The sequence below is a fragment of the Dermacentor silvarum genome, chromosome 4 (genome assembly GCF_013339745.2).
Source record: "Dermacentor silvarum isolate Dsil-2018 chromosome 4, BIME_Dsil_1.4, whole genome shotgun sequence".
In the NCBI taxonomy this organism is placed as follows: domain Eukaryota; kingdom Metazoa; phylum Arthropoda; class Arachnida; order Ixodida; family Ixodidae; genus Dermacentor; species Dermacentor silvarum.
The window spans coordinates 18,589,892-18,608,150 of NC_051157.2; the positions used below are offsets into that span (position 1 = coordinate 18,589,892).

General features: G+C 44.0%; 2 protein-coding genes across 6 annotated transcripts in view; one reads left to right on the forward strand and one right to left on the reverse strand.

The window, feature by feature from the left end:
* Positions 1-4,871, reverse strand: part of LOC119449561 (E3 ubiquitin-protein ligase MYCBP2-like) — a 208,031-nt gene extending 203,160 nt beyond the window's left edge. For both annotated transcript variants that reach the window (XM_049665301.1, XM_037712753.2), the window contains exons 1-3: positions 4,356-4,871; positions 3,760-3,817; positions 600-1,002 (exon numbers count right to left, since the gene is read on the reverse strand). In XM_049665301.1, coding sequence (XP_049521258.1) covers positions 600-1,002; positions 3,760-3,817; positions 4,356-4,510 — 616 coding nt within the window. In that variant the 5' untranslated portion in view covers positions 4,511-4,871. The remainder of the gene's footprint in view (positions 1-599; positions 1,003-3,759; positions 3,818-4,355) is intronic.
* Positions 4,872-5,342: 471 nt separating this feature from the next.
* The window catches only part of LOC119449563 (fatty acyl-CoA reductase 1), a 79,277-nt gene continuing 66,360 nt past the window's right edge, over positions 5,343-18,259 (forward strand). For 2 of the 4 annotated variants that reach the window (XR_007466336.1, XM_049665304.1), the window contains exons 1-6: positions 5,345-5,846; positions 6,884-6,984; positions 11,985-12,101; positions 12,971-13,146; positions 13,348-13,424; positions 16,376-16,478. Coding sequence is in view for 3 of the 4 variants with exons in the window: in XM_049665304.1 (XP_049521261.1) it covers positions 6,898-6,984; positions 11,985-12,101; positions 12,971-13,146; positions 13,348-13,424; positions 16,376-16,478 (560 nt within the window). In the remaining variant the exon portion in view is untranslated. Of the gene's footprint in view, positions 5,847-6,883; positions 6,985-11,984; positions 12,102-12,970; positions 13,147-13,347; positions 13,425-16,375; positions 16,479-18,259 lie in introns of all 4 variants that reach the window. The other 2 variants (XM_049665305.1, XM_049665306.1) reach the window with 2 other exon arrangements.

Genomic DNA, 18,259 nt, shown 5'->3' on the forward strand with positions numbered 1-18,259 from the left:
TTTTAACATGTTAGCATTAAGGAGCTCGTGATTCCCTCCTATAAAAAAAAAGAAAAAAAAAAACAGAAAAAAAAAACAATGTAATGTATTACTTAGTACATTTGTAAATTTAACCTGAAAAAACTTGAATTTCAGAACATTTCCACAAAAAAACCTGATTTCTCTCCAATTATCAGCTTGAAAAATAGCACCCGATTTTTACCCCTCGAATTTAAAAAATATAAAACCCAAAAACAAACACCCCTACATATGTTATGTGCGCTATGCCATCTGCTGTGTATGCCAAAACAAAGGAAGCAAGGACCTTCGTCAAGCCGTTCTCCCGGCTCCTCCTATTGAAAAGGAAATAAAAGTATTGATTTATTGATTGGTATGAGTTATCAGTTCATATCCTCACGGCAGAGAACACTAAGTCACTTAGCTAGGATCATATTATTACGGGGAGTTTCCCCAGATAGCAACTTCCTTGCATTCATTTCTTGTTAACACAGCAGTGAGACTCTACAGTAAATGGCATGAATGATTGCAAGTAAAAGATTAACATGTAAACAAACCATTCAGAGTGTGTTCCCAAGCACATCGACAGCTAGCCAACTCACCAAGTACTTCTGGGGGCTCAGAACGAAATCCTTCAGGCTGCTGGCCTTGCAGAACATCCAACAGTGCCCGAAGAACTGACAGGCAGAATGCTGGCTGTGCTGAACGGCTCTCCCGAATCAGCTCAAACACAGTGCAGAGGCCAACACCCACAATGCGTGGCACGGTCTGCACGGCATCCTTGCTCTCTGCAGCACTGTCTCCTTCATTCTCTGAATCAGAGTCGAGGGCGTGAAGCAGCGCTGCCGACTGTGGAGCAGTAATCCAGTAGAAGTGTCTGGCCGAGTCCTGGAGATGTTTCACGAGGATGCACTGCCGAACATTGGTGAAGACAGCAAAGGGAGAAGGATTTCCCTGGATCTCCAAGACTGGACTCCTCCACGGCTGGATGTCTGCTGCTTTGTTCTGCGCACAAGGGCAATGGCTTCTTCAAGTGGCAATGACCAGCATGTCACCATGAAAATAGTGCCCTATATAAACATACAACACATACGCTATGCCTTGCAATTTATACTCACTGTTGTTTAAAGCTAAGGATAACTTGCAACATATGATTGAGGCATAGCCTCCTATATTTTTTTCATGCCCTCTCACTGGCGAGTCCAACAAAGCACGCCGTCCGTACCACCTAGTTCATGCACTCGCCGCCAGACCGCGCTGCCTACCCATACCCAGTCTGAGAGCAGACAATGCGACGACGACGCTTGCACGCGCGCTCGTGGAGACACGTTTGGTGATCGTATTAGACTTCGAACTATAAAATAAATTCGCAGGCTGAACTGATGTTTATAGGCTATGTACATTGGAAGTAAGCAACACGAAACATGTTGTGGAAAGTCGGCCCTTCGCCCGCGCCTAGCTGTGAGATCAAGCTCAGAGTTTGTGGGTCTTTCGTGACAGCGATTTTATTTCAAACACTTTAGCCATGTCATGTTTGTCTGTCGCCTTCATTGCAATATTTGTGAATATTGGGCGAAAAAACTTTGTCAGCAACAGTTGGAGCAAGTTCTCTTGGTGTTCTGGCGTCGAGCAGATCGAGGCTTTGCGCTCGCAGAGTACTGCAACGGCATTATTCACAGCCTCCTTCAAAGGGTGATACATGTGCCTTCTTCTTGCAAGAAGAACTTGAATAAACTTCGCTAATGCGTAGAGAACCGCTAAAGGTTGTCCAGATGGGTAGATCTGTCCACCCATCTCTGTGTTTATCAGAGAGTCGGAGGGCACCGAGGCGTTTGGCTTTTTCAAACGGCTGATGCACCTCCTCACATTCAATCTCTTCTTGCACAGCTCTTGCCAGGTAGCCGCCGACCATAGCCAATGCTGCGACATCTGGAGTAGGAAGCAGAGGCTGTTCTCGGTTGAGTCGCTCTGTGAGCTCTCTACGTGTCTCTGCAGGGAATTCCTCGCTGGTTTCCTCCATCGTGTTTTTCTGTAGCGGCAGCGCTGACAAGCAATCATTGCCTTCTGCGGCCATTACGTTGCTCGTACTTGACGCAGACGCGATGCCGGTCTTCAGAGTCTTCTCAATACTTAGATAACAGCTCGGGCATCCGTTTGATCATTTGAGCCTGCTGATTTCCTCAGCCAGCTAAAAAACGGCTCGATTGGGTCAGACAATCTTTTCCTCGTTGCTCTTCAAGAAGATATCAAATGCACTCGACATTTGAACGAGTCATCACCAGGCCTTCGTAAGTTTCCTTGGTTAAGAAGTTCATTGCCAGGCAGTTGAGAAAGCTTGTTTCAAGCCAGATTAGCCGTTCATCGCTTGCAGATTCGAACTACTTGCAGTCGCCATTGTTCTGGTGTATGTGCTGGGTGCAATTGCTCACATCTATGAGCACAAACCAGAGGTGCGCGGTATCCATGAATTCAACCGTCGGTCCGACACCTGCGAAACTTGCGTCACATGTGTGGCCCGCTTGCTCTTGCAGGAGCTTCAGTGCAGCTTCACGGCAGGAGACAAAACTTGAATTGCCCCCCCCCCCCCCTCTTCACATTCATTTTTTCAATATTTGTGGGGAACACGTTTTCTTGTAAAAAATCCAACTGGTTTTATAAGGTTGCCTTGCGCCTCGATGCATAGTCTGGAATGCAGTGCGGCAAGCATTATGGCAAGTATGGGGTGCTAGCGCTTCTCGCGGAGAGCCAAATCGTAAATCAAGGAGGAAGAGAAAGGGAAACGAACGGTCTCCGCTGCACCATTGCACAGGCATGAAAAAATATAGGAGGCTATGATTGAGGGCTTGAACTGGCAAAGTTAAAGAGTTGATTTGAGAATTAATATGCAGAAGACTAAAGTAAGCAATAGCCTGGCAAGGGAACAAGCGTTCATGATTGGTCAACAGCCTGCACAGGAGTATGTTTATCTTGGCCATGTAGTCACAGGAGACCTGGATCACAAGAAAAAAAACTTTCGGATGAATAAAAACGGGTTGGGGGGCATATTGTGGGCACTCTATAATGGTGGCTAACCAATATCATTGAGAAGAAAAAATACAAATTCTGGAAAATCTATCAGTACTAACTTGCGGCACTGAAGCTTAGAGTATTAAAAAAAAAGCTCACTTCATACTTCTCGTGTAAGGGGATGCAAAAAGGGCTCTAAGAATTGCTAGGTCGCAGCAGAAGTGTAAGTTTAATGTCATTGGTGCTGAAAATTTGAAAATGATGCATTATTAACAGGAGCACATTTTGGCCATTGTTGACATCCTAAAAACTGTAATGGTAGTGTCAAATTTTCTTATCATTCTATTGAATATTTGTTGTTCGGACCCAATCAGCGCAGCTTATACATGCATTAATGCCATTAGTGGGATAACTTTCAAAGGGCACTGCCCAGTGCACAACAGCATGGAAAGAAAGTCATAAACATGTTTCGTGTGGCACGGTGTGTTCATTTAAAGCCACCACTCTCAGGAATGAGAACCTGCTAGCATGATTAGGAAACTTTTTAAGTTAGTGCTCATCTCAAAAACTAAAGTGGTGTAACAACAGTAAACACTGGTTCGAATTCTAGAATGTCCAAAAGAAAGTACATTCATCTTTCAGATTTTATTCCAACTGAATTCTTTCCCAGAATGAATATTTTCAGGCGAGGCACAAGCAGTATACAGCTTGGTTTGGTGCATATGGGTATGGATACAGCATTTCAATCACACCCACCTTTAGCTTTCTTCTTTCTTTCGGCGTTTTCTTCCTAGATTTCTTGTCGTGTTTTCTCCTGCGCAAACAACCATGCAACATTTACATAACGAGTCACAACTGCGAAGCAAATATCATATGCAGCTTTGTTCAGATGATCTCTCTTTCTGTATTAAGCTAAACGAGGAAGACGAAGAAAAGCTATGAAGTGGCGTTTAAACGAAAAAGAAATTGAAAGCCCATTACGCGAAACGAACACATTGTCTCAATATCATTATGTTCGTTTTAGCGACGCACATTATTTACGTAAATACATATCATCACAACTATGAAGTGGCACCCACACGCAGTCACGCCTCATGAAGTATACGTTTCGTTTGCGATCGAAACACAACAAACAGTGACGGTGCGCGACGCGATCGCATGGTCAAATTCCACTGCTCCAGCTCGCAAGTCAGGCGCACGCCGGGCGGCGTTTGACAGCTAGATAACAGCCACCCATCACGGCTTCAATGCGCACATTGCAGAGCTATTTTACACATCCGGATCGCGATCAAGCAACAGGTAGAGGGGCGAGGCAAGCCTGCCCTCTTGGCGGGCTTGGAACGATTGCTTACCGCTCCAAAGGAAGCCGGAACATCTCGTGAAACTCCCTCTGCAGCGCATCTTCGCTTGTGTCAAACGAACAGGCACTGGAAAGAGAGCGCTTCAGAGAGCGCGTCTGATACTTCGAGCTCGAGCACGGGACGCCGCTGACGGCAACACAGGCCATCACTGCTTTGGGGTGGGGATGCGAGAAAAAATGAGAATGTGTCTTGCGAGTGAACGCGTCCGCTTGTGAGCTCTAAGCAGGCATCTTGCTGCTGCTCGTACGAGAGGTGTGACCGCGAAGGAGGCTTCTCCTGATGCTTCTACTGCTACGGCGACCGGCGTCCGCTTCGAAGATGGAACTGCGGCCTCTGTTGTGCGCATCGCACACGTGCGAGGCACGCCGCAGGGGCATTTTCTACCGCCAGCATCAAGTTCCCGCGCCCGGACGGATTCACAACATTCCACGGGCAGTCGGTCACAAAACACCGCCGCACACAGTGGTTTTACGCAGGTGAGTCTGGAATCATCGCGCAACTCGCCCAAAAATGTAACAAAAATCAACAATGGCACAATGTTGCTGGACTAAGCTAGACTTATACCGCTTTTGGCCTAACTGTGGTGCCTGTGGTGCAAACCATAAAACATGTCATAAAAACCTTGTTAACTCACACAACTTATTAAAAGTTACTAAATAAAGTTTGTTGTTCTTGTTTAGTTTTTGTTGTAGTTTAATATTATTAAACAATGAACAATATATTTCTGCCATAGGGTTTCTCAAGAAACTATGATTTCTGCAGTACTTAACATAGTTGTTTAACAAGCAATTACTCATAATAATTTAACTATAAAACTAGTGTGCTATAGAAATATGTTGTGTTAAAGCTCTTCGCTCCACAAGAAAATGCTTAGCTATCAACAAACTTGTGATTTCTTATTCGTCCACTCTTTGCTTGTACCGTGTGTACATGCATTTGTCCATAGGCTTCTATCTTTTCTACTCTCTTTTTAGTTTGTCTGCGTGACACTTAAAAGCAATTACTTGTTGCTTAGCGATCGTCTGTTCTTTTGGAGATCGCCATTGGCCCAAAGCGATCACGCGAGAAGGTGGTGCTGGCTGGAAGTGGTGTTCAATGTTTTAGTTCTGCATAGTTGAATCGTTGAATGTTGAATTGGTTGTGCTTGGTTTCATGGGCCAGCAGCGGAGCGAGTGAGAGAGTCTCTGGGAGAGGGTGTGTGCGCGCGATCAGCCGCCAAGCGGTGATCGGTGCGAGTGGTGTGATGAACTGTGCGTAGGATCCCCGTACTCTTCGGCACCATGGACGTCCGGTAGCCCCGATGTGTGCAAGTAGTCGTCGGAGATTTCGTTTTTGTTATTCTTTGTCACCTCCGATACCACCTACCACCCCGACAAGAAGCGTTGTACAGTAGTACGCGCAGCGACTTGCAACAGGCCTCCGCTGGTGCGAGTGATTACACGGTCGACGACTGCTGAGCTACCTTGTCAACCCGGGAGGCAGGTAGGGCCGGCCTTCACTCCTCAGCTCGCCGGTTATCTCTGTGGAAGTGGGCACTGCCGCTGAAGGCGCAGTTCGAGCACTTATCTTTTGCTATCCACCAAGATTCTACATCTTGCGGGGCCGTCCGAACGCCTCACTCCCAAAAAGCGGAGGATGTGTCATTGCGCAAGGGTGCTTTTGCGCTGGGCGTTTCCTGCCAGCCGGTCCGTGATCGCTGCTTTCACACCACATTGTGCGCTTCGCTTGCACAACGGCCCGTTTTATTGAAGTTGTGCCTGTGTGGACAAAACATTTGTAACTGTAATTTGTAAGAACATTTGTAAGCGGTACGTGTGCCAACTAGACGGCGGACCGAACCTTGGCTAACACCGTATTTCTGCTCAACTGGTGGATTTATAATGTTGGGTCTCGCACTAGCTGGGCGATATGTTCCGGCATCCTTAAACATGCGCATTGATGGTGTCAGTTTCTCGTAGTACTACATTTAGCGCCTAATTTCTAGGCAAACATCTGACTATCTTAATGCCGTACGTTTTAGCGTTGGATGACACGCTCTGTTATATATGCCGGCAGAACCGGCATCCTTAGAACATGCACGTTAAATACAAGGCTGTGCCATTTCGTCGCTTTATGTTTCGACTTAATGTAATATTCAGGCCTAACTCCCGACGCAAGGTCCAGGTATCCGTGCCATCGGCGAGCTCTGCCAAATGTCTTAAGTTGTCAAACGACTCTAGCTTTAAATGGCGGAAAAGAAACGAAGGAAAGAAAACGTGAGGAGAGCGTACGTACACGCAATTCCTGACCTTTACTGTAGTGCACTGTACCTTTGGGTAATCAGCAGTGAAAAATATGCTGTGAGCCGCCGTATTTTAATAAGTGTTGTAGCTTGTATCCAATTCAGCATCTTGTTCCAGTTGCTTGAGCGCGTTTGTGACGAGTAACAACGCGTATTGAAATGTACTTCACTGCTGCGGGCAGTGTTTTACGAGTTCACATTTTCGCTTCTTATGTGTTAACACTGTCTCTGCCTACAGTAGAAACACCAGCCATGAGTGACACAGATGAATTGGCTGTCCAAGAATTCTACAAGGGAAAAAGTGTACTCATCACAGGGGTGACAGGCTTCCTTGGTAAGGTATGCATTTGAATTTGAATACCTCCTCTTCACTGTGCTCCTCTTGTTATGTCATCTACCTGTGACATTTATGTACAACTCGTGCTTCCCAGTACATGTATTATGACGTGTTTTACATTGAAGATGTGACATGCAACAGTACTGCTGTGTGTAGACTAATGTTTTTACGATACCGTTAGTTCATGAGCACAACAAATTTAGTGACATGTCAAAATTGCTTAATGTAATTGTTTTTAACACCAATGTAGTTTTAACATCAAAATTTATTATGTCATTAACTGACACAGCAACGTTCTGAAAATCTTTGCGTGACTATAAATGTTTATTCATCGAATTTTTTTTTACTGCTATCCAAATCTGTTATCAATCATTTTAGTACAAAATCTGTGGACATTTGCTTCATAGCTTATAAATTAACCGTGAGCCAAAGAGCATTGCACCTGTGTCAAATACAGTGGGAAGAATTTGCTATAATGTCTAGAATTTATAACAAGGAACATAAAATATATACTGTGTTATCTAATATAGCTTTATTATGTATAAAAATAACATGTTCTGTAAGATAAGCTGTAGGTACAAAACTGCGCATTATAGGAGCAGATGAATTATGGCAAAGACATTAGGCTGCAAATGACATTAAGGTGAATTGCATTTAATTGTGTGTGCCACCAATCTAATAGCATTTATTGCATGCATGTGGCAGATGTTATAAGACATTGTGAAAACCAGAATGTTGAGTGAAGGAGCAGACATGTAAACTGTGTGAGACGCAGTGATTGTTTACTTTTTGCCTTGGGTACTTGCCATCCTCATCTCTTTCATCATATGTCTGCCAAGGCTCGGATAGCAATACTTATGCATTGTAAGTGTAACATTGAAATGTTTAGTGTCTTCATAAAGCACTGAAAGGAGATTAGAGTGGCCAGGAGTAGGATACCAAGGCTTTGTGTGTCTTAGCTTCACTACTGATAAGGCAGTGCTGTACAAAGGCTGTACAAAATTTATAATTTCAAAACACTGCTGCCCACAAATTTTGCTACAACAGACATTATTCTTCATGAAAGATTAATATACCTAAAAAACAAATGATGCTGCTTTCTTATTATTTCTATTGCAGCTGATGAAGACAGGTAGAGCATTCCAGAAGCAAAACTTGCAGATAAATTCGTTATCAGCCATAAATGTTCTCTCATATTTTACTCGGAAGTAGTAGTCCCAGCCATTTGCATCTCATGTCTTTACCTGAGTTGGCGCACCGAGTTGCAATGTGATTACACAATTAGCACATTAGCGTGCATCCTATTAGCTTCCACTTTGAGATACAAACCTGTGCTGCATTCTACCACAAGGATGCTTCAAATGCTGTGGCCCATTTCTTTCTGCACATTGAAGGTTAAACCACAACTCGCTTCTCATTTCTGTTTTATAGAGCTTCTTGTAGAGAGCAGCTGCAGACATGAATACTGTCGAAACAACTCAGAACTCTGCAGCAGACAGTCTAGCAATGTCAGCTGTCCCATTTTTTGTCTCGCACAAGGCAGGTTGGAAACGTGTGCCGAAGTTTGTACATTTTATTGCTTTCTTATCACTTCATATGAAAGCACAGCTGTCAAGCAGGGCTGTTGTCAAAGCCATTGCAGAATCCTGGAACAGATGCTCATCTATTGTGGCTTTTGTAATATATGCCACAGGCTCATAGCAGCAACTCTAGTTTGCATGCAATTTTACACTCATTTGGTGTATAAAGACACAGCTGTCACACTTGGTTAGTGTCTTTTGTTGCAAGCATTCACAGAAAAGTGCATGTGGCTGCCCTCTCAAAACTTTGCTATTGCTTTCAGTTTCTTGTATGTTTGGATGTCTCCTGCTTCATAAATCTACTTTTAGTTTTCTTTTTCTTTTTTTTTTTTTTTTTGTCTAGCATGTGCTTCATGACAAGCCTTCTGTTTTGAGGTTTGTACATTCATCAGAAAGTGAGATGGAAATTAAGTTATTGTGCAGTCATTGTCTTAGCCTCCATTCCTGTGTTATGTCTTGTTTTCCTTAAAACTTGTTTACAGCTTTGTATATGGTGTAAATTAGAAGTTCAGTCATTGAACCTTCTCAGCTGTTGCATTTAGTCCCTCCGAGTGTTCATGCCTTTTCCTAATGGAAAAATAAAGCTTGTATGTGTTTCTTTATGTTGGAAGGTCTTGCTTGTGAGACATAATTTGCTCTTTAAGCAGGAGAGAAAGAAAGGAAGTTCTAGATAGGCAATGTTTCATTCAGTTAAATTAGATACACTAAACCCTCGTTAATTTGAACACTGATATCTTGAATTATCGGAAAAGTCAAATTTTTTCTTTGCACGGTGTCAACTTCATGGATTTTTCACCCCTTATCTGAAAACGCCACTGCGCCGAACTCCGGATATCTCGAAACCTAGACTGCGAAAATACTGGGGGAAAAAAGACAGTACCGCAACATTTTTTTTTTTTTTTTTTTGCGCAGCTGTGGCATTTTCAGAAAGTGAAACCAAGGGCCAGTATTTTGTACCAATGCCTTTTCTGATGCTAATGCCTTTTCGCGTTCTTCGCACTTGGTCAGCGGTCAGAGCGACGGTCCGCTCATGTTATCAACGGGATAAGCCAGGCGTAAGCACTGGATGTTTAGACTAACATAGAATAAAGCATAACGCATCGCTACAAAATACTGGCCCAGGCCTGCACTTTTGTCCCAGTGCCTTTTGCTTGATTCTACTTCACACTCATCTACAGTTCTTGGCCGGCTGATCCCATTGATTATGCAGATGGAGCATTGCTACGACCGCTGAGGCGAGCAAAGAGTGTGAGAAAGACTAGCGTCAGTCAGAGGCGAGCGCGCCGCCACTTGTAAACACATGGTCAGAACGCGCTTTGTCAGTGGTTGGAACGACGCTCTGTGGGAGGTTATCCTCGGTCGAAAGCTCCGGGGAATCAAGCACATTCTCGAGATTTATAGCGCGACTCGGTTTTGAACACTGTGCCAATACGCACCTGCGTTTGTGCTTATATGTGCGAGGTTCGCCGTTGCCTATATACGCCCGACATGTCGGTTGCTGGGTCGCACATATCACAAAAATTATCTACTAAAAGTACCGCTCCTGGTACATTGAGGTTTTGTGAGGAAGTCGGTGTTTACCGGTGCCATATTGGAAAGGCGTCATGTTGGCTTTACGCGGTGGTTATGCTTATATTTTCGTAAATTCGGCTATCTCAAAACTCCGCTTATCTCGCAATTTTTTCCAGTTTTTACTACTTTGAATTAACGGGGTATTACTGTAATACCAAAAGCATATCTGCATACCTTATTTCAGGGGTTGTTACGATCTGCAGCTCATTAAAAATTTATGGAGGCCATGAAACTGAAAAGCACTTTGAAGCAGCCATGTTATCAGCTGTACACCATGCCCTTCAGTCTATCTCTAGCACCTATTGGGATTGGAAATCTAAGAATGACGACTGGGTGCATGGATTGTCAGATAACAAATGTCTCTCTGTACCTTAGCACAAAAACATTTCAGGCCATTGCCCTTTACTTCACAAGCCATGCTTGGCCGATCATCGCAAGTTCTAATTTTCTAAGCCTGACAATGGCATTGTGCCTGATTTGGGTGCACCTTCAAATGCTTCTATTTTGATATATTAATTTTGCATTTTGCTTTCCTTTTTCTGCATACACGAGGCTCTTGAGCACATTGTCATTGAAAAGAGATTGCTTTTTTTCTGTGAAAGCTTTATACATTTTGAAGTTGCAGTTAGACCACAAGTGACATACACATTCTATACGCCGCTTAATTTCCTTTATGCACCTGATGTGCTATAGTTTCATGCTGCAACATTGTGGCGAGTGACGAAATTGGCTGGGTAGTACAAGTCGCAGCTCTCTGCATTGAGTTAGCTGTCATCGGGCTGTACAGCTGGTACTGGCTTGCTTTGTTTGTGTTCTGGTTACACTTCTTACTTTATTTGGTTGTTTAATACCAGGAAAGGCACCTTCATTCGCTGACAGTATGTGCCTCATCCTGTCGTGAGTGCGCCCCCATGCTTCACTTAAAGATACAAAAAGCTGGAGCAAAAATGCAGTGAAGTCCCTAAACCCATGGGTCGGGGTATTCTATTTTTAAAATTTATTTATTATGAACTGCCACACAGGAATTTACATTACTTAAGGGAGCTTAAGGAAAGATCTAGAGAGACAGGAACTGCTGCCGGACACGTTGCTGAGAGGACAAGCAATACAATATCGACTGCATCTGGTACAGACAGCCAGTCGTCGCATGAAGTTAGGGGAATGTAGATAAAAAGTGATGGTTTAAAGATCTGTTGTCACATTATTAGTTGTGTTTAAACATATGAATGACAAACAAATTGAGCAACCACATTGTTCCCTATGAGCAAGATTACTGTGCATGAACGCAAAAGCTAGGGAGACACACTTGCGCGATTTACCGATGGCCACTGCCGTAAAGTGGGCATTTGCCGCATAAGCATGTTTGTGTCTGGCAGCCCATTGGCAGCCAGCATCTGCACACACCAGAACCGGCCAGACCCTGTCACAGTGGTAACGCTATAGCAGCTTATTTATTCTTTTATTAGTTTGATTAGTTGGTTGCACCATTTTTCAGTGAGCACGGTTCTGAGCTTATGTGCGTTAAGCAAATAGATGCTCATTGCAACATTCTACCATTGCAGCTTGATATCATGTCACTTGAGTGGTACATATTAATTATTTGAAAGCAGCAGTGCGGCAAAAATGCGCCTACGACTTCTCATGCACAGTATATGCATTCACCGCAGCACTTTGCTTCCTTCTCGATAGAAGGCATGCAACAAAGCCTCCCATGCACAAAATTCAGTTTGATTGAAAATTGATTCAGTTTGTGAAACTATGCATCTATGGCATTGATTTCTGACCTGCACCAATTGAGAAACTTCAGTCCATGCTTGAAGCTTACACCTTTACATCCTTTACATTTCCAGATCCTCCTTGAGAAGCTGCTGCGTTCCTGCCCAGGCATCAAGCAAATCTTTCTCTTGATACGGCCAAGAAAAGGATGCAAGTCAAAAGAACGACTGTCTTCACTGCTCAAATCTGAGGTTTAATACAAACATTTGCTTAATGCTTTTGGCATGTTGTTTTGACAATTCTGTCAAATGGCTTGTATGCATAGAAACTGTTCAACCATATCATTCACTGCATGGATGCCATATTTGGACATAAAAAATGCGACCGTGGATATAACGCGAGAGGGGATTTTCGGTCTCTCAGAAAAAGAAAAGAATATATTATGATTATAGCCTGAAGTGATGCCGCACTAAAACAGGAAATGACGTTTAAAGCGGATGCCCGCAGAGCTTTATTCATCGTTGCTGCGAACTGTCATTCCACAATAATGGGAAAGGATGAATGCATACACAATTTACTCTTTGTCACTACTGGCGTCTTTGAGACTGTCGCCAAGAATGGCGTGGTCTTCTATGCGACCAAAGTTATTGGACAGGCAGCACTCTAGAAACACCTGTGACACATTTGAACACGGCAAAGCTTTTCATGCAATGTGCGGTGATCCACCGCGCGACTTCGAAGACCACTCACTTGACGCGGCTTCACAACAGCACAGATCGTCTTGCTCAAGGTTGCGAATAATATGCGTAACCACATTGATGCGCTACTAACAGCATTCTGAATCAGGAGAAAAAAAAAAACTGCGCTAAATGCACAGTGCCAACTCTCGGCTCACGCACTCTTGTGTAAGGCGTAGTAAGTGCTAGAGGGAATTAAAGTAAAAAATGCATTACATATTTGTGTCGCGAACCCAAATAAAATGTGAGGCATGTTCTGAGGCCGGAAATGTTGAGAAAAAAACTCTTTCTATTCGTGCAAATACGGTAACCAATGACATGCTTGCTTATCACAAACGCAGGTGCCTACTACATGATTTTTTCTTTCTTTTCTTTGTGTCTAGTGTTTTGAGCATGTGCATCGTGAACATGCTGAGGCACTGGAAAAGCTGGTGGCTGTCGATGGAGACCTAACAGAGCCTGGGCTAGGTCTGCAGCCTGCCGACTATGAGCTTCTCACGCGGGAGGTGTCAGTGGTCTTCCATTCAGCAGCAACCATCAAGTTCAACGAAACACTTAGGTGAGCCCCGTGACACCTTTTTTTTCCTGTCATGAGTCTGCTTTTATTTATCACCAGTAATGGTACGACCATGCTGTGCGATTATTTTTCTATAATGGAGTCTCTTTGGGGCAATGTACTCTACATAAGATACAGTAAGTTTGGCTGCTTCTGTGTGTTGGCAGCTTGTGCTTGTGCTTATGATTCTTATGTCCTTTGCAGGCAAGCTGTAGAAATGAATATGGAAGGAACTAGGAAAGTGCTCAAGCTTTGTCATGAAATGAAGAACCTCCAGGCAAGTCTGCTTGGTTTATGGCATGGCTAAACAGTGTCTGCCAAGCCATCCTCAACCTTTTCTTCCTTAAACTTATTCTGTGTGCCTTCGATATAGATGCAGTGAATTGTGCCCAGTTTTGTTTGCTATTGCCACCTTACCTTAATTGTCAGTACACATTTGAGGTATGTCTTGATTGGACTGTTTCAGCGCTTGAAAACATACACTAGGCCTGTCTGAGAAGTATCAGACCATGCTACAGAAAAAATAAAAGCGTTGCCTGGTGTTTTCGTCATACTAATCCCCTTCAATATAGTTCCCTTCTGCTTCCACGCACCAAGTCCCATGCCATTTCCACTTCTCAAAACAGTCCTGGAACTGCTGCTCATTGGGAAGTGCTGCTAGGGCAGCTGTCACATTGCACTTGATGTCCTCTCGGGTTCGAAAGTGTGTTCTTTCAGGAGCCTTTCAATTTTTGTGAACAGCCAAAAATCACGCAGGCATATGTCCGGGGACTAGGGAGCTTGACAAACCACCGAAACATTGTATTGTGCCAGAAAAGATTGAGCCATTTAAGCCGCACGAACAGTGGTGCTGTCCTGGTGCAGTTTCCTGGTCTTGGAATTTCTTTCAAAATCCTTGGCAAAATTTCTCTATTACACACAGCATACTCAAATCATCCTTGAAGTGGCACTCATAGCATCCTTGTTGGTATCCCCAGCTGAGCAAATTTTCTGACAGTAAACCAGCAGTCTGTCCTCAATGCGGTTTGTGTTTCATCGAGAATTGCATCATTATAGCTTGTTGAAGACATCCCATAGCACAGCTCACTCTCCACAATGCTTGACCTTTCTTGAAGCCGGTTGTACCCCATTTTAATTTGCTTCATGACAATACCATCATTTACAAATGCTGTTTGGTTCTTCCAAATTGCTTCTGCTTAGCTATCGTCAAACTTTGTACGTAAATTTATGCAGTGTCTTTGTTAAATTTGGTCCATCATTATCACTCGCTCAAAATCACACCGAGTACTCAACACAAGTGCTCCTACACAACAGCCGATGCTACTGAAGGACATGCAACCTGCAGGCTAAAGACATCATGGGCCCTCCTCCCAAATCCCACAGCATGATTAACCTGTAGTTTTCTCTAAAATAAGTAATGTTTGATACTTTTCAGGCAGACCTTGTATAATTGGGAACAGAAATGAAGTTCTCCATTGAAAGGCTGGATCTAATGGCATTTGTTCGGTAAAATTTTGTGGCCAGTGTAAAGATGATTGTCGTTTATTAGCAGCTTAGTAAACAGGACACGAGGCACTTTTTCTGCATACTTTGTGTGCTGACATCAGCGTCATGAGGTTGCAATGCTCAATGACAACTTTTACTTGTTTGTATGTTTATACTTTAACAAGAAATGGAAAAGGATGCTCAACAATCTTTGACCTGAATCAATCGACGTATCCATGTACTGTGATGCATAGAAGGTGCTCCATGGCAGAGCTGCAGTTTTTTAGAAAGTGTTAGTGCTATGAGGAAAAAGGCATTGTTGCTGCTTGTAGTACAGGGCAGTCCACGTATAATGATACCACATATCACGATATATCGGTTATAACGATGAGTCGACATAAGAGTGTCAACTTATGCATTAGGGCTATGAGAAAGGAAACCATATATAACGATATGTTATTCACCGCATATCAGATATAACGATAAAAATTTTGCTTTTGGGCAGCGTTTTTCATGCAGAATAATAGTGAAATTTGCGTTCCTAATTTGCCCTTAATCGAGACGGGGCGAAAGTTTGCCTACGCGAGTTCGTATCTGCCGCCATTACCGTGCAGCGCATCCCGCCCGCGCACTAATTGCGAACGAAAGCCATGGAGTGCGTCGCAAGTTGGCACTAGCTGCTTCGCGTCTGCGTCACGGGTGGTCGTGCGAGCGTCCAGAGAGGAGGGGGAAGGAAGCGATAAGCGAGGGGCGCCTGCGCAGCCTACGCTTTCAGCGAGCGCGGAAATCATGGGCCGGGAAATGCACCGGGGAAGCAGCGGAAGGTGCACCGACGAAGCGCAAAGCTGTGTCTTTCGAGACGAAGCTGCAAATTTTGCAAGACTCGAAGAAGTAAGAGCTCGCGCAGTCGATCATATCGACGATTATAAAAAGCGGGAGCGCCACGATCATCAAGGCTAGAAGCAGGGGCCATGCCGATCAAAATGGACCTCGTGCGCCCGGACCAAAGTCCCATGGGCTAAACCAACACGGTGGAAGCTGCTGACATTACCGAACTCTGGGAGCACGTCGCTACTTAAGATGAAATAGGAGGTGCTTCGATGGAGGAGTTTCTGAGTGCAGATAGTGCTGCCTCTTTCTGCGAAGAGACCTCCGACAGGGCGATCGTTGCCGCGACGGACGGCGGCATTGTACGACGGAAGCTACGACAGCAGTGGCAGTGACGACGAGATTGACACAGCAGTTGGACGCAATGCACACGGCGGTTGCGAATCCGAAACTTCTGCGAAAGCAAGTGCAGCTTTCTATTTCAGCGCGTGTAACGGTTGAGACGCTATTTAGAGGTATAAATAAACATTTTATTTTTCACAGCCTACTTTCTACAACATCGATTCTTTATCGCAAGTGGCAAATTTGATTTTGGGACGGCAAATATATCTGCTTTTTATTTCTTTTTTTTAACGGCAGTCCAGATATAGCGATGATCGGTTATAACAATAGGATTTTTCTTTCTTGATATCGTTATAAGGGGACTGCCCTGTATATGCAAAATAATATATATATGCAATAGGGCTTTTGTGCTGTTCTTTAGGCTAAAGTGTAATTTTTGAAGATGAAGTTGACCATTTAGGGATAAGGTTCATTCTTAACAAGCTATGAAACTGGGCCACATCTTGAACTGCCTAATCCGCGTGGCCCTCAAAATGCAATTGATTTGTAAATTTTTGTCCTCTCCGTTTTCAGGCAGTGGTGCATGTGTCTACCGCATATTGCAATTGTGACTGCAAGAAGCTAGATGAAAGAATATATCCATCTCACATACACCCTCAAGATATTATTTCTTGTACAAAGTAAGTTTTTTATTGTGTTACCGTATTATGTTGTAGGAAAAGCTTTTGCTTCTTTTAATTCAGGGTATATGTGGTTCATGATGACGAACCCCGTCATCATGAACCACGTATACCCCGAATTATATACAACCAAGCTATGTCAGTATTGTATCACCAGAGCCATACTAGATCACATCCTGTGGGCATGTCCAGCATTAATCGGCAATACTGGGATTGCGGCCTCCAATGAGGGCCTTCGGGCACGTTGGTGGACTGCGCTGCTCAGTTCAGGCCTCGACCAGCAACTCTGGGCGATCCAGCAGGCCGAGGAAGCTGTCTGGTGACACAGTCTCTCCGCTGGCTCCTAGGTGGGAGCCCAGCCCAGCAGTCTGCAGGAAATCAATAAAGTTCTTTCTATCTCTCTCTCTTTTCTAGCTTTGTTTGCAAGTAAATGCAAAAGGATATTTCTGAACATGCTTGATATCTGAAGCAAAGCAATCACAGCTGTGTGTGAATATTTTTACATTGAATCAAACTAGAAGCCCCTGGATATTGTCAAATTCAGTAGTTGATCAGGAAACAAATCCTTTACTGTGTTTGTCATAGCATATTGGCAAGAGGACCGTATGCATTCTGAATGAACTATTCGACCATCGTTTTTTATTTATCTGTGTTTACTGTGAAGGAAGGCAGAAAATGAATGCACGTAATAGACAAATAAGTATTTTTTTTTTTCATTGCCCAATTTTCTTGACCCTAAATGGCGCGCAGTATATATGGGCTCGCAATGGGTAGGCTTTGGTTCCCATCAGGTTGACTGAATTATGGTATTCTTGCCAATAGTGGGGTTAGGTTAGCTTGCGGCTTGGCCTCTGCCTGCTTTTTTACTTGGTCCCTGCTCTTCCTTTTTGTAGTGATGACAGTTAATGCAAATGCTTTATATGCCCCATTACGCGAAAATCCGTCGTAGTGACCGAAAGATGGTACCAAAAATGGCCGACGCCGGAAAGAGTAAAAACACTTGAAAGAATGCTCGGATTGACGTCACATTTCTCGGGGAGGTTCCTGTGAACAAAGTACAAAATAAAATTTGGTACATTTCGGTGTGGGTGGGAATTGAACACGGGCCTCTGGGTTGCGAGACGAGCATGCTTCCCCGACGCCATGGCGACTCCACAGTGCTGAATTGCTAAAGGTGTGCCAAGTGCGTGCGTCATTGCACACCACGTCGCAGCCATCTGGCTGACTAAAGGTGTGCCTTAGTCCATGGTTAATTGGGCACGTGACGGTGCAGACAATGGCGAGGAGGGGGCGCCACGTCGTGAGTTTATAAAATGAGTGCATTCATGGCGTTCCGAGGTCTACAAACAGTATAATGCTTTTGCATTCGCACACGTAAGCAATCTTAAGGGTCTCTGCCGAATTTTTTAAGGTTGCAACACCGTTAAAGTGCAACAATAATGCAACACATTATTTACTCGCAAAAAAATTTTCATTTTTCTTCTATGCAGTGCCGTAAAGCATGTATAAGCCTTAAAGATGTACAGCGTTTCTTGCCTTTCTAGTTAAAAATGCGTAGTGGCCGAAAAGCTGGCAGCTTAGCTATGAAGCCTTCTGCTGCATGTTGCATGTTTACCCGCCGTGCTGGCGTAGAGGCTTTGGTGTTGCGCTGCTAAGCCCGATGTTGCACGATCTAATCCCGGCCACAGCAGCCACATTTCGACGGGGGCGAAATGCAAAAACACCCGTGTACCATGCATTACCTGTGTAAAAAAATTAACTCTGTGTCCCCCACTGGGACG